This window comes from Panulirus ornatus, chromosome 4 (assembly GCF_036320965.1).
Source record: "Panulirus ornatus isolate Po-2019 chromosome 4, ASM3632096v1, whole genome shotgun sequence".
NCBI classification, from domain to species: Eukaryota; Metazoa; Arthropoda; class Malacostraca; order Decapoda; family Palinuridae; genus Panulirus; species Panulirus ornatus.
Window position 1 is genome coordinate 89852768 of NC_092227.1, and position 14366 is coordinate 89867133.

At 46.7% G+C, this 14366-nt stretch overlaps 1 protein-coding gene across 10 annotated transcripts in view; it reads left to right on the forward strand.

Moving 5' to 3' along the window:
• Positions 1-14366, forward strand: part of Ptpmeg (protein tyrosine phosphatase Meg) — a 653263-nt gene that overhangs the window by 473537 nt on the left and 165360 nt on the right. For all 10 annotated transcript variants that reach the window (XM_071657245.1, XM_071657235.1, XM_071657258.1 and 7 more), the window contains one exon: positions 10382-10550. In XM_071657245.1, coding sequence (XP_071513346.1) covers positions 10382-10550 — 169 coding nt within the window. The remainder of the gene's footprint in view (positions 1-10381; positions 10551-14366) is intronic.

The window sequence follows — 14366 nt, forward strand, 5'->3', positions numbered from 1 at the left end:
TGGTGGACACCACCAGCATCCAGGCTGCCACAGGCAAGGTCAACAACCTGAGACCAACTGTAGTGTCCCCACCATCACTGACTTGTGGGGACTGCCTCACCTCATCACACGTGTGGGGACTGCCTTATCTCATCACTGACGTGTGGAGACTGGCTTACCTCATCACTGACGTGTGTGTGGACTGCCTTACCTCATCACTGACGTGTGTAGACTGCCTCACCTCATCACTGACGTGTGGGGACCGCCTTACCTCATCACTGGCGTGTGGGGACCGCCTCACTTCATCACTGGCGTGTGGGGACTGCCTCACCTCATCACTGACGTGTGGGGACTGCCTCACCTCATCACTGACATGTGGGGAGTGCCTCACCTCATCACACGTGTGGGGACTGCCTTACCTCATCACTGACGTGTGGGGACTGCCTCACCTCATCACTGACATGTGGGACTGCCTCACCTCATCACACGTGTGGGGACTGCCTTACCTCATCACTGACGTGTGGGGACTGCCTTACCTCATCACTGACATGTGGGGACTGCCTCACCTCATCACTGACGTGTGGGGACTGCCTCACCTCATCACTGACGTGTGGGGACTGCCTCACCTCATCACTGACGTGTGGGGACTGCCTCACCTCATCACTGACGTGTTGGGACTGCCTCACCTCATCACTGACGTGTAGGGACTGCCTCACCTCATCACTGGCGTGTGGGGACTGCCTCACCTCATCACACGTGTGGGGACTGCCTTACCTCATCACTGACGTGCGGGGACTGCCTCACCTCATCACTGACGTGCGGGGATTGCCTCACCTCATCACTGACGTGTGGGGACTGCCTCACCTCATCACTGACGTGTGGGGACTGCCTCACCTCATCACTGACGTGTGGGGACTGCCTCACCTCATCACTGACGTGCGGGGACTGCCTCACCTCATCACTGGCGTGTGGGGACTGCCTCACCTCATCACTGACGTGTGGGGACTGCCTCACCTCATCACTGGCGTGTGGGGACTGCCTCACCTCATCACTGGCGTGTGGGGACTGCCTCACCTCATCACTGACGTGTGGGGACTGCCTCACCTCATCACTGGCGTGTGGGACTGCCTCACATCATTACTGACGTGTGGGGACTGCTTCACCTCATTACTGACGTGTGGGGACTGCCTCACCTCATCACTGACGTGTGGGGACTGCCTCACTTCATCACTGACGTGTGGGAAGTGCCTCACCTCATCACTGACGTGCGGGGACTGCCTCACATCATCACGGGCGTGTGGGGACTGCCTCACCTCATCACTGACGTGTGGGGACTACCTCAAATCATCATTGGCGTGTGGGGACTGCCTCACCTCATCACTGACGTGTGAGGAGTACTTCACCTCATCACTGACGTGTGGGGACTGCCTCACCTCATCACTGACGTGTGGGGACTGCCTCACCTCATCACTGACGTGGGACTGCCTCACCTCATCACTGACGTGTGTAGACTGCCTCACCTCATCACTGACGTGTGGGGACTGCCTCACCTCATCACTGGCGTGTGGGGACTGCCTCACCTCATCACTGACGTGTGGGGACTGCCTCGCCTCATCACTGACGTGCGGGGACTTCCTCACCTCATCACTGACGTGTGAGGACTGCCTCACCTCATCACACGTGTTGGGACTGCCTCACCTCATCAGTGACGTGCGGGGACTGCCTCACCTCATCACACATGTGGGGACTGCCTCACCTCATCACTGATGTGTGGGGACTGCCTCACCTCATCACACGTGTGGGGACTGCCTAACCTCATTACTGACGTGTGGGGACTGCCTCACCTCATCACACGTGTAAGGACTGCCTCACCTCATTACTGACGTGCGGGGACTGCCTCACCTCATCACGGACTTGCGGGGACTTCCTCACCTCATCACTGACGTGTGAGGACTGCCTCACCTCATTACTGACGTGTGGGGACTGCCTCACCTCATTACTGACGTGTGGGGACTGCCTCACCTCATCACTGACGTGTGGGGACTGCCTCACCTCATCACTGACGTGTGGGGACTGCCTCACCTCATCACTGACGTGCGGGGACTGCCTCACATCATCACTGGCGTGTGGGGACTGCCTCACCTCATCACTGACGTGTGGGGACTACCTCAAATCATCACTGGCGTGTGGGGACTGCCTCACCCCATCACTGACGTGTGAGGAGTGCTTCACCTCATCACTGACGTGTGGGGACTGCCTCACCTCATCACTGACGTGTTGGGACTGTCTCACCTCATCACTGACGTGTGGGGACTGCCTCACCTCATCACTGACGTGCGGGGACTGCCTCACCTCATCACTGGCGTGTGGGGACTGCCTCACCTCATCACTGACGTGTGGGGACTGCCTCGCCTCATCACTGACGTGCGGGGACTTCCTCACTTCATCACTGACGTGTGAGGACTGCCTCACCTCATCACACGTGTTGGGACTGCCTCACCTCATCAGTGACGTGCGAGGACTGCCTCACCTCATCACACGTGTGGGGACTGCCTCACCTCATCACTGATGTGTGGGGACTGCCTCACCTCATCACACGTGTGGGGACTGCCTTACCTCATTACTGACGTGTGGGGACTGCCTCACCTCATCACACGTGTGGGGACTGCCTCACCTCATTACTGACGTGCGGGGACTGCCTCACCTCATCACTGACGTGCGGGGACTTCCTCACCTCATCACTGACGTGTGAGGACTGCCTAACCTCATCACACGTGTGGGAACTGCCTCACCTCATCACCCGTGTGGGGACTGCCTCATCTCATCACTGATGTGCGGGGACTGCCTCACCTCATCACTGACGTGTGGGGACTGCCATACCTCATCACTGACGTGCGGGGACTGCCTAACCTCATCACATGTGTGGGGAGTGCCTCACCTCATCACTGACGTGCGGGGACTGCCTCACCTCATCACTGACGTGTGGGGACTGCTTCGCGTCTTCACTGACGTGTGGGCACTGCCTCGCGTCATGACTGACGTGTGGGGACTGCCTCACCTCATTACTGACGGGGAGACTGCCTCACCTCATCACTGACGTGTGGGGACCGCCTCACCTCATCACTGACGTGTGGGGACTGCCTCACCTCATTACTGACTTGGGGAGACTGCCTCACCTCATCACTGACGATAACAACTCGTGTCAGTAGTGATCTTGAAATGAAGATCATGATTTTTTCACATGACGTCTGGTCAGCGACCTGGTCATGATCATGTTCCGAGGCCTCGCTGAACCCTCTGGACGTGACCAATATATATATATATATATATATATATATATATATATATATATATATATATATATATATATATATATATGGTGGTGAGGTGGTTTGATCGAGTGAGTAACGTAAGGGTAAGAGAGATGTGTGGAAATAAAAAGAGCGTGGTTGAGAGAGCAGAAGAGGGTGTTTTGAAGTGGTTTGGGCACATGGAGAGGATGAGTGAGGAAAGATTGACCAAGAGGATATATGTGTCGGAGATGGAGGGAACAAGGAGAAGAGGGAGACCAAATTGGAGGTGGAAAGATGGAGTGAAAAAGATTTTGTGTGATCGGGGCCTGAACATGCAGGAGGGTGAAAGGAGGGCAAGGAATAGAGTGAATTGGAGCGATGTGGTATACCGGGGTTGACGTGCTGCCAGTGGATTGAATCAAGGCATGTGAAGCGTCTGGGGTAAGCCATGGAAAGCTGTGTAGGTATGTATATTTGCGTGTGTGGACGTATGTATATACATGTGTATGGGGGGGGGGTTGGGCCATTTCTTTCGTCTGTTTCCTTGCGCTATCTCGCAAATGCGGGAGACAGCGACAAAGTATATTAGATATATAAATAAATAAATAAATATATATATATATATATATATATATATATATATATATATATATATATATATATATATATATATATATATATACATTAAATAACCTTACCAACCAGTCAACAATACAGTCACCCCCTTTTTTAATAAATTTCACTCCAATACCATCCAAACCTGCTGCCTTGCCGGCTTTCATCTTCCGCAAAGCTTTCACTACCTCTTCTCTGTTTACCAAATCATTTTCCCTAACCCTCTCACTTTGCACACCACCTCGACCAAAACACCCTATATCTGCCACTCTATCATCAAACACATTCAACAAACCTTCAAAATACTCACTCCATCTCCTTCTCACATCACCACTACTTGTTATCACCTCCCCATTTGCGCCCTTCACTGAAGTTCCCATTTGCTCCCTTGTCTTACGCACTTTATTTACCTCCTTCCAGAACATCTTTTTATTCTCCCTAAAACTTAATGATACTCTGATCATTATCTGGTGGAGGCTAAGGTGAAGATTTGTATGGGTTTTCAGAAAAGAAGAGTGAATGTTGGGGTGAAGAGGGTGGTGAGAGTAAGTGAGCTTGAGAAGGAGACCTGTGTGAGGAAGTACCAGGAGAGACTGAGTACAGAATGGAAAAAGGTGAGAACAATGGAAGTAAGGGGAGTGGGGGAGGAATGGGATGTATTTAGGGAATCAGTGATGGATTGCGCAAAAGATGCTTGTGGCATGAGAAGAGTGGGAGGTGGGTTGATTAGAAAGGGTAGTGAGTGGTGGGATGAAGAAGTAAGAGTATTAGTGAAAGAGAAGAGAGAGGCATTTGGACGATTTTTGCAGGGAAAAAGTGCAATTGAGTGGGAGATGTATAAAAGAAAGAGACAGGAGGTCAAGAGAAAGGTGCAAGAGGTGAAAAAAAGGGCAAATAAGAGTTGGGGTGAGAGAGTATCATTTATATATATATATATATATATATATATATATATATACATATATATATATATATATATATATATATATATATATTTGTTTGAAGGAATAGTGGTTCCAACAATGTTGTATGGTTGCGAGGCGTGGGCTATGGATAGAGTTGTGCGCAGGAGGGTGGATTTGCTGGAAATGAGATGTTTGAGGACAATGTGTGGTGTGAGGTGGTTTGATCGAGTAAGTAATGTAAGGGTAAGAGAGATGTGTGGAAATGAAAAGAGCGTGGTTGAGAGAGCAGAAGAGGGTGTTTTGAAATGGTTTGGGCACATGGAGAGAATGAGTGAGGAAAGATTGACCAAGAGGATATATGTGTCGGAGGTGGAGGGAACGAGGAGAAGTGGGGGACCAAATTGGAGGTGGAAAGATGGAGTGAAAAAGATTTTGAGTGATCGGGGCCTGAACATGCAGAAGGGTGAAAGGCGTGCTAGGAATAGAGTGAATTGGAACGATGTGGTATACCGGGGTCGACGTGCTGTCAATGGATTGAACCAGGGCATGTGAAGTGTCTAGAATAAACCATGGAAAGTTCTGTGGGGCCTGGGTGTGGAAAGGGAGCTGTGGTTTCGGTGCATCATTACATGACAGCTAGAGACTGAGTGTGAACGAATGTGGCCTTTGTTGTCTTGGTAAAGTGTGTGAAAGAAGAAAGTTGAGAGTAAATGTGAATAAGAGCAAGGTTATTAGGTACAGTAGGGTTGAGGAACAAGTCAATTGGGAGGAAAGTTTGCATGGAGAAAAACTGGAGGAAGTGAAGTGTTTTAGATATCTGGGAGTGGATTTAGCAGCGGATGGAACCATGGAAGCGGAAGTGAGTTACAGGGTTGGGGAGGGAACCAAGGTTCTGGGAGCGTTGAAGAATGTGTGGAAGGTGAGAATGTTATCTCGGAGAGCAAAAATGGGTATGTGTGAAGGAATAGTGGTTCCAACAATGTTATATGGTTGCGAGGCGTGGGCTATAGATAGGGTTGTGCGGAGGAGGGTGGATGTGTTGGAAATGAGATGTTTGAGGACAATATGTGGTGTGAGGTGGTTTGATCGAGTAAGTAGTAAAAGGGTAAGAGAGATGTGTGGAAATAAAAAGTGTGGTTGAGAGAGCAGAAGAGGGTGTTTTGAAATGGTTTGGTCACATGGAGAGAATGAGTGAGGTGTGTGGTATAGATGTGTATGTGGGTGTGGGGCGTGAGCTGTTGGTGTGGGGCATGAGGTGTGGGTGTGGGGTGTGAGTTGTTGGTGTCGGTGAAGGTGTAGGTGTTCGTTTGGTGTGTACGTATAGTTGTAGGTGTGGGTGTAGGGGTGGGGTGGGGGGGGAGGTGAGGGAACCAGTATAATGGCTATAGGTAAGTGTCACACATCCGGTTATGGCCTGACCCCCCTTCCCGTGGCCTGGGGGGGGGGGGGGGGGGGTTCTACCGTTATGGTCCTTACTACTGACTGAGGTGGTCCTCGCTGTCTGAGGTGGTCCTCCCTGTCTATCGCTGACTGAGGTGGTCCTCATAGTACCAGGGTTTGCCTCCATAACACCTTCACTGGGTTCAGAGAGGCTGTGAGCCTTGGGTAGGAGGCCCCTCTCACCCAGGATCCAGTCTGATGTAACCATCTGAGGGCCGGAGTGCAGCAAACCTCCTACTTCAGCGCCTCACTATAGCTGTACAGCGAGCGAGTGGAAGGTGCAGCAGCAGCTCACCTTCCTCCTGCATCTGTGCAATATATTTAGTTATTTGTTTATTATACTTTGTCGCTGTCTTCCGCGTCAGCGAGGTAACGCAAGGAAACAGACGAAAGAATGGCCCAACCCACCCCCATACACATGTATATACATACACGTCCACACACTCACATAAACATACCTATACATTTCAACTTATATAGGGGATAGGGGAGAAAGAATACTTCCTACGTATTCCCTGCGTGTCGTAGAAGGCGACTGAAAGGGAAGGGAGCGGGGGGCTGGAAATCCTCCCCTCTCGTTTTTTTTTTTTTTTAATTTTCCAAAAGAAGGAACAGAGAAGAGGGCCAGGTGAGGATATTCCCTCAAAGGCCCAGTCCTCTGTTCTTAACGCTACCTTGCTATCGCGGGAAATAGCGAATAGTATGAAAAAAAAAAAAAATATATATATATGTATATATATATATTTTTTTTTTTTTTTTTTTTTTTTTTTTTTATACTTTGTCGCTGTCTCCCGCGTTTGCGAGGTAGCGCAAGGAAACAGACGAAAGAAATGGCCCAACCCCCCCCCCCCATACACATGTACATACACACGTCCAGACACGCAAATATACATACCTACACAGCTTTCCATGGTTTACCCCAGACGCTTCACATGCCTTGCTTCAATCCACTGACAGCAAGTCAACCCCTGTATACCACATGACTCCAATTCACTCTATTTCTTGCCCTCCTTTCACCCTCCTGCATGTTCAGGCCCCGATCACACAAAATCTTTTTCACTCCATCTTTCCACCTCCAATTTGGTCTCCCTCTTCTCCTCGTTCCCTCCACCTCCGACACATATATCCTCTTGGTCAATCTCTCCTCACTCATTCTCTCCATGTGCCCAAACCATTTCAAAACACCCTCTTCTGCTCTCTCGACCACGCTCTTTTTATTTCCACACATCTCTCTTACCCTTACGTTACTTACTCGATCAAACCACCTCACACCACACATTGTCCTCAAACATCTCATTTCCAGCACATCCATCCTCCTGCGCACATCTCTATCCATAGCCCACGCCTCGCAACCATACAGCATTGTTGGAACCACTATTCCCTCAAACATACCCATTTTTGCTTTCCGAGATAATGTTCTCGACTTCCACACATTTTTCAAGGCTCCCAAAATTTTCGCCCCCTCCCCCACCCTATGATCCACTTCCGCTTCCATGGTTCCATCCGCTGACAGATCCACTCCCAGATATCTAAAACACTTCACTTCCTCCAGTTTTTCTCCATTCAAATAAACTATAGTATATATATATAGTATATATATATATATATATATATATATATATATATATATATATATATATATATATATATACATAATTCATACTTGCTACCTTTATTTATTCCCATCGCCACCCCGCCACTCATGAAATGACAACCCCCTCCCCCCGCATGCGCGCGAGGTAGCGCTAGGAAAAGACAACAAAGACCACATTCGTTCACACTCAGTCTCTAACTGTCATGTGTAATGCACCGAAACCACAGCTCTCTTTCCACTTCCAGGCCTCACAGAACTTTCCATGGTTTACCCCAGACGCTTTACATGCCATGGTTCAGTTCATTGACAGCTCCAGTCCGTTCTGTCCCTTGCACGTCTCGCACCCTCCTGCATGTTCAGACCCTGAGCCTTCATCCTTCAATTCATCCTTTCTCCTCTTCGTTGATTCTTCCTTTCCTTGTTCCCTCCATTTCTGACGTGTATATCATGGTCAACCTCTCGTCACACATCTTCTCTATATGTCCAAACCATTGCATCAATCCTCCTCACACATTTCATCCTTTCACATTCATCCTTTCTCCTCTTCGTTGATTCTTCCTTTCCTTGTTCCCTCCATTTCTGACGTGTATATCATGGTCAACCTCTCGTCACACATCTTCTCTATATGGCCAAACCATTGCATCAATCCTCCTCACACATTTCATCTCCAACACATTCACCATCTCTACATTTTTGCGTCACACCTCCGCACAGCACCGACGGCAGAAGACCATCCAACGTACCATCAAAGACCACTGTTGTCCTATCTGCCTCCCTGTGCAGACATTGCTCACTTTTCCTTTTTAAGAAAACCAAAAAAAAAAAAAATCTTTATTCCATAACTACTTGCTAACGATCTTAATGTGTTTGTAGCTTATTTTCAGATCTGCTACATTATTACATGTCACTGTACTCATCAGTTCCTTACCATTAGTTATCATTGTACCGAGTTCAGTTGTATGTTTGTACTCTCTTATTGCTGTACTTTGAATATATTATGAGAAACACATTGGAGATAATTGTATATATTCATACTTTTTATGATGTTTTTAATGAAATTCATATATATAATTTGTCAAAGAAAAAAATTATGGCATCAAAGTTGCCAATGAAAGATTAACGTAGTTACCACTTCAAATATGTACAGTTTTCTGTGGAGGAGACCAGGGGATCGTTTTCTCTCAAGGTAGGGGTACCTAAGTTATAACTGAGTTCCTCATCATCATTACTATTCTCAGTTATAGGTGTGGATCCCATGTCATTATAGTTTATTTTATTCCAGGAATAACTCATCCATATATGATATAACTTATTTATGTATGTATCTCCTGCTCTGTGTTTTATTTATGTATGTATCTCCTGCTCTGTGTATTATTATGTTAGAACTTCAGATACGTATGAAGGAATGCCCTTCATTGTTATGTTATTTGTGATCATTGTATTATTTATAGATGACTTTGTATCGTTATTATATATGGATATCCTAATGCTCCGTGGCTTCAAATCTTGAACTTTTTTACCATAAACAATTACACTTCCTCCTTTTTGATTTAGTAAATTAAAAGTTGTTCAGGTTGTAAGTATTTTGATGAATGTATTTAAGGATTAATGATCACTCAAGACAGACCAGTGTTACTTACGGTGTATACAACATCTGATGGTGTTGCCAAGCGTGTCTAGATTGCACAGTATATTATCTCGTGTATATTTCTCCTGTATAGTGAAGTGGTTGTTGATGTAGGTACAGGAATACAGCAGTATCTTTTATTAGTACAACGCTCTTACCATGTATGGCCTACATGGTCTCATTGACTTTGGGATGGAAATGTTGTCGTACAGTTTAGTATGATATATCATCTATTATGTAGGTTATGATGTATCATGTATTGGGCGTTGTTTTGTAGTTATGTTATAGTAAAGATGTATGGCAGTTAACCTGACTGTAGTGTTGTACTAGGTGTGATGCATAACACATATGGGTGTTAACCTGACTAGTGTTGTAGTAGTTGTGGTGTATAACACGTATGGTTAACCTGACTAGTATTGCAGTAGGTGTGGTGTATAACAACACGTATGGTTGTTAACCTGACTAGTGTTGTAGTAGGTGTGATGTATAACAACACGTATGGTTGTTAACCTGACTAATGTTGTAGTAGGTGTGATGTATAACAACACGTATGGTTGTTAACCTGACTTGTGTTGTAGTAGGTGTGATGTATAACAACACGTATGGTTGTTAACCTGACTAATGTTGTAGTAGGTGTGGTGTATAACAACACGTATGGTTGTTAACCTGACTTGTGTTGTAGTAGGTGTGATGTATAACAACACGTATGGTTGTTAACCTGACTTGTGTTGTAGTAGGTGTGGTGTATAACAACACGTATGGTTGAAAACCTGACTTGTGTTGTAGTAGGTGTGATGTATAACAACACGTATGGTTGTTAACCTGACTTGTGTTGTAGTAGGTGTGATGTATAACAACACGTATGGTTGTTAACCTGACTAATGTTGTAGTAGGTGTGGTGTATAACAACACGTATGGTTGCCCACAGTGAGAGTGGTCTAGCGGAGCGGGAGGATGTCGAGCGTGGAGTGGGCGTGGTCGACGACGGTGTGGGTGTGGCCCGCCCACTGGCCCCGCCCCCTGCCCCGCCCTCCACCTCCTCCTCGTCAGCGTCGGGCGAGAGTGATGTTGGCGCCTCCCCGTCACCCGACCACCAGGTAAGTCACCAACCACACACCTTCCCCGTACACACACACACACACACCATACATGCCATGTGTACACACACACACACTGTACGTTCGTGCAGGATTGTGTCAGATAAGGACACTATCGCTCTAAGGCAAGCTTAGCTATCGCTCCTCTGGCCTTGTGTTCTGGTATGTGATGGTCTGGTGAGGAGGCTGACCTGACCTGACCTGACCTCGGGCTGGTGGAGGCACTGACGCTGCAGGTAAGTGCAGGTAAGGTCATGTTCCGCCGAACAGGTGTTGCTGGGGCTACAGCTTGTGGTGTATGGCGTCCACTGTTGGCTTTTTCTCTATCCCTCACCCACCCTCCCTCCCTCACTACGACCACTTGATCAACCATGACGCTACGACCCTTGGCTCTGGTGGCCTGACCTCTGATGTGATCCTCCAGGTTGTAATCAAAGGTCAGGGTCGTCATCACCACAGGTCGTACCGTCGTTTCAGATCATCATATTCGTAGAGGCCTGGCCAAGGGTCGGTCAACACACACACACACACACACACACACACAACACTACCAGTTATTCGTGAAGTGTAATATATCCTTGTGTATGTAGAGACAAGAATGTGTTGTTATTCCCCAGCAGCGATGTCAACCTAACCAACCAAAGGTAAGTCAACGGTTCAGGAGAACAGGTCAACACTGCCATGACGGAAGCCTTCAACATAAAGACTAAGTTACGTTACGTTACGTTACGTTACGTTAGGTTAGGTTGGGTTAGCTTAGCTTTGTACCTCGACCTTTCCTAACACACTCAACATAGAAACACATTGTGGATCTTTGTCTCATTACTTACAGTGTTTCACTTATATTGCAAGTATTATAACTTGGGTATATTACCACTGATGCATTATAACGGGTATAATACCAGTATTATAACTTGGGTATAGTACCAGTATCATGATTTGGGTATATTACCAATATCATAACTTGGGTATATTACCAGTATTATATTATAACGGGTGTATTACCAATATTGTATTATAACGGGTGTATTACCAATGTTATAACGAGTATATTACCAATATTATATATCTTGGGTATACTACCAATATTATATATCTTGGGTATATTACCAATATTATATTATAACTTGGGTGTATTACCAGTATTATAAGGATATTACCAATTTTATATTATAACTTGCGTATATTACCAATATTATATTAAATGCGTATATTACCAGTGTTATAACTTGGGTATATTACCAATGTTGTATTATAACTTGGGTATATTCCCAATATATTATAACTTGGGTGTATCACCAGTGTTATATTATAACGAGTATATTACCAGTGTTATATTATAACTTGGGTGTATTACCAGTGCTATATTATAACGAGTATATTACCAATTTTATGTTATAACTTGTGTATATTACCAATATTATATTATAACTTGGGTATATTTCCAATATTATATTATAACTTGGGTATATTCCCAATATTATATTATAACGGGTGTATTACCTGTGTTATAACGATTATATTACCAATATTATGTTATAACTTGGGTATATTACCAATGTTATATTATAACGGGTGTATTATAACGAGTATATTACCAATATTATGTTAACTTGGGTATTCAATAATCTTCATTATCATGTATGGTCAACACCGCACCTGAAGATGTACACGAGTCAGTGTCCCAGGAGGTCACCAGAGATGATGATACCAGGAGGTCACCAGAGATGATGATACCAGGAGGTCACCAGAGATGATGATACCAGGAGGTCACCAGAGATGATGATACCAGGAGGTCACCAGAGATGATGATACCAGGAGGTCACCAGAGATGATGATACCAGGAGGACACCAGAGATGATGATACCAGGAGGTCACGAGAGATGATGATACCAGGAGGTCACCAGAGATGATGATACCAGGAGGTCACCAGAGATGATGATACCAGGAGGTCACCAGAGATGATGATACCAGGAGGTCACCAGAGATGATGATACCAGGAGGTCACCAGAGATGATGATACCAGGAGGTCACCAGAGATGATGATACCAGGAGGTCACCAGAGATGATGATACCAGGAGGACACCAGAGATGATGATACCAGGAGGTCACCAGAGATGATGATACCAGGAGGTCACCAGAGATGATGATACCAGGAGGTCACCAGAGATGATGATACCAGGAGGTCACCAGAGATGATGATACCAGGAGGTCACCAGAGATGATGATACCAGGAGGTCACCAGAGATGATGATACCAGGAGGTCACCAGAGATGATGATACCAGGAGGTCACCAGAGATGATGATACCAGGAGGTCACCAGAGATGATGATACCAGGAGGTCACCAGAGATGATGATACCAGGAGGTCACCAGAGATGATGATACCAGGAGGTCACCAGAGATGATGATACCAGGAGGACACCAGAGATGATGATACCAGGAGGTCACCAGAGATGATGATACCAGGAGGTCACCAGAGATGATGATACCAGGAGGTCACCAGAGATGATGATACCAGGAGGTCACCAGAGATGATGATACCAGGAGGTCACCAGAGATGATGATACCAGGAGGTCACCAGAGATGATGATACCAGGAGGTCACCAGAGATGATGATACCAGGAGGTCACCAGAGATGATGATACCAGGAGGTCACCAGAGATGATGATACCAGGAGGTCACCAGAGATGATGATACCAGGAGGACACCAGAGATGATGATACCAGGAGGTCACGAGAGATGATGATACCAGGAGGTCACCAGAGATGATGATACCAGGAGGACACCAGAGATGATGATACCAGGAGGTCACCAGAGATGATGATACCAGGAGGTCACCAGAGATGATGATACCAGGAGGTCACCAGAGATGATGATACCAGGAGGTCACCAGAGATGATGATACCAGGAGGTCACCAGAGATGATACCAGGAGGTCACCAGAGATGATACCAGGAGGTCACCAGAGATGATGATACCAGGAGGTCACCAGAGATGATGATACCAGGAGGTCACCAGAGATGATGATACCAGGAGGTCACCAGAGATGATGATACCAGGAGGTCACAGAGATGATGATACCAGGAGGTCACGAGAGATGATGATACCAGGAGGTCACCAGAGATGATGATACCAGGAGGTCACCAGAGATGATGATACCAGGAGGTCACCAGAGATGATGATACCAGGAGGTCACCAGAGATGATGATACCAGGAGGTCACCAGAGATGATGATACCAGGAGGACACCAGAGATGATGATACCAGGAGGTCACCAGAGATGATGATACCAGGAGGTCACCAGAGATGATGATACCAGGAGGTCACCAGAGATGATGATACCAGGAGGTCACCAGAGATGATGATACCAGGAGGTCACCAGAGATGATGATACCAGGAGGTCACCAGAGATGATGATACCAGGAGGTCACCAGAGATGATGATACCAGGAGGTCACCAGAGATGATGATACCAGGAGGTCACCAGAGATGATGATACCAGGAGGTCACCAGAGATGATGATACCAGGAGGTCACCAGAGATGATGATACCAGGAGGTCACCAGAGATGATGATACCAGGAGGTCACCAGAGATGATGATACCAGGAGGTCCACGAGAGATGATGATACCAGGAGGTCACCAGAGATGATGATACCAGGAGGTCACCAGCGATGATGATACCACGGAGGTCCCAGAGATGATGATACCAGGAGGTCACCAGAGATGATGAATACCAGGAGGACACAGAGATGATGATACCAGGAGTCACGAGAGATGATGATACCAGGAGGTCACAGAGATGATGATTCAGGAAGG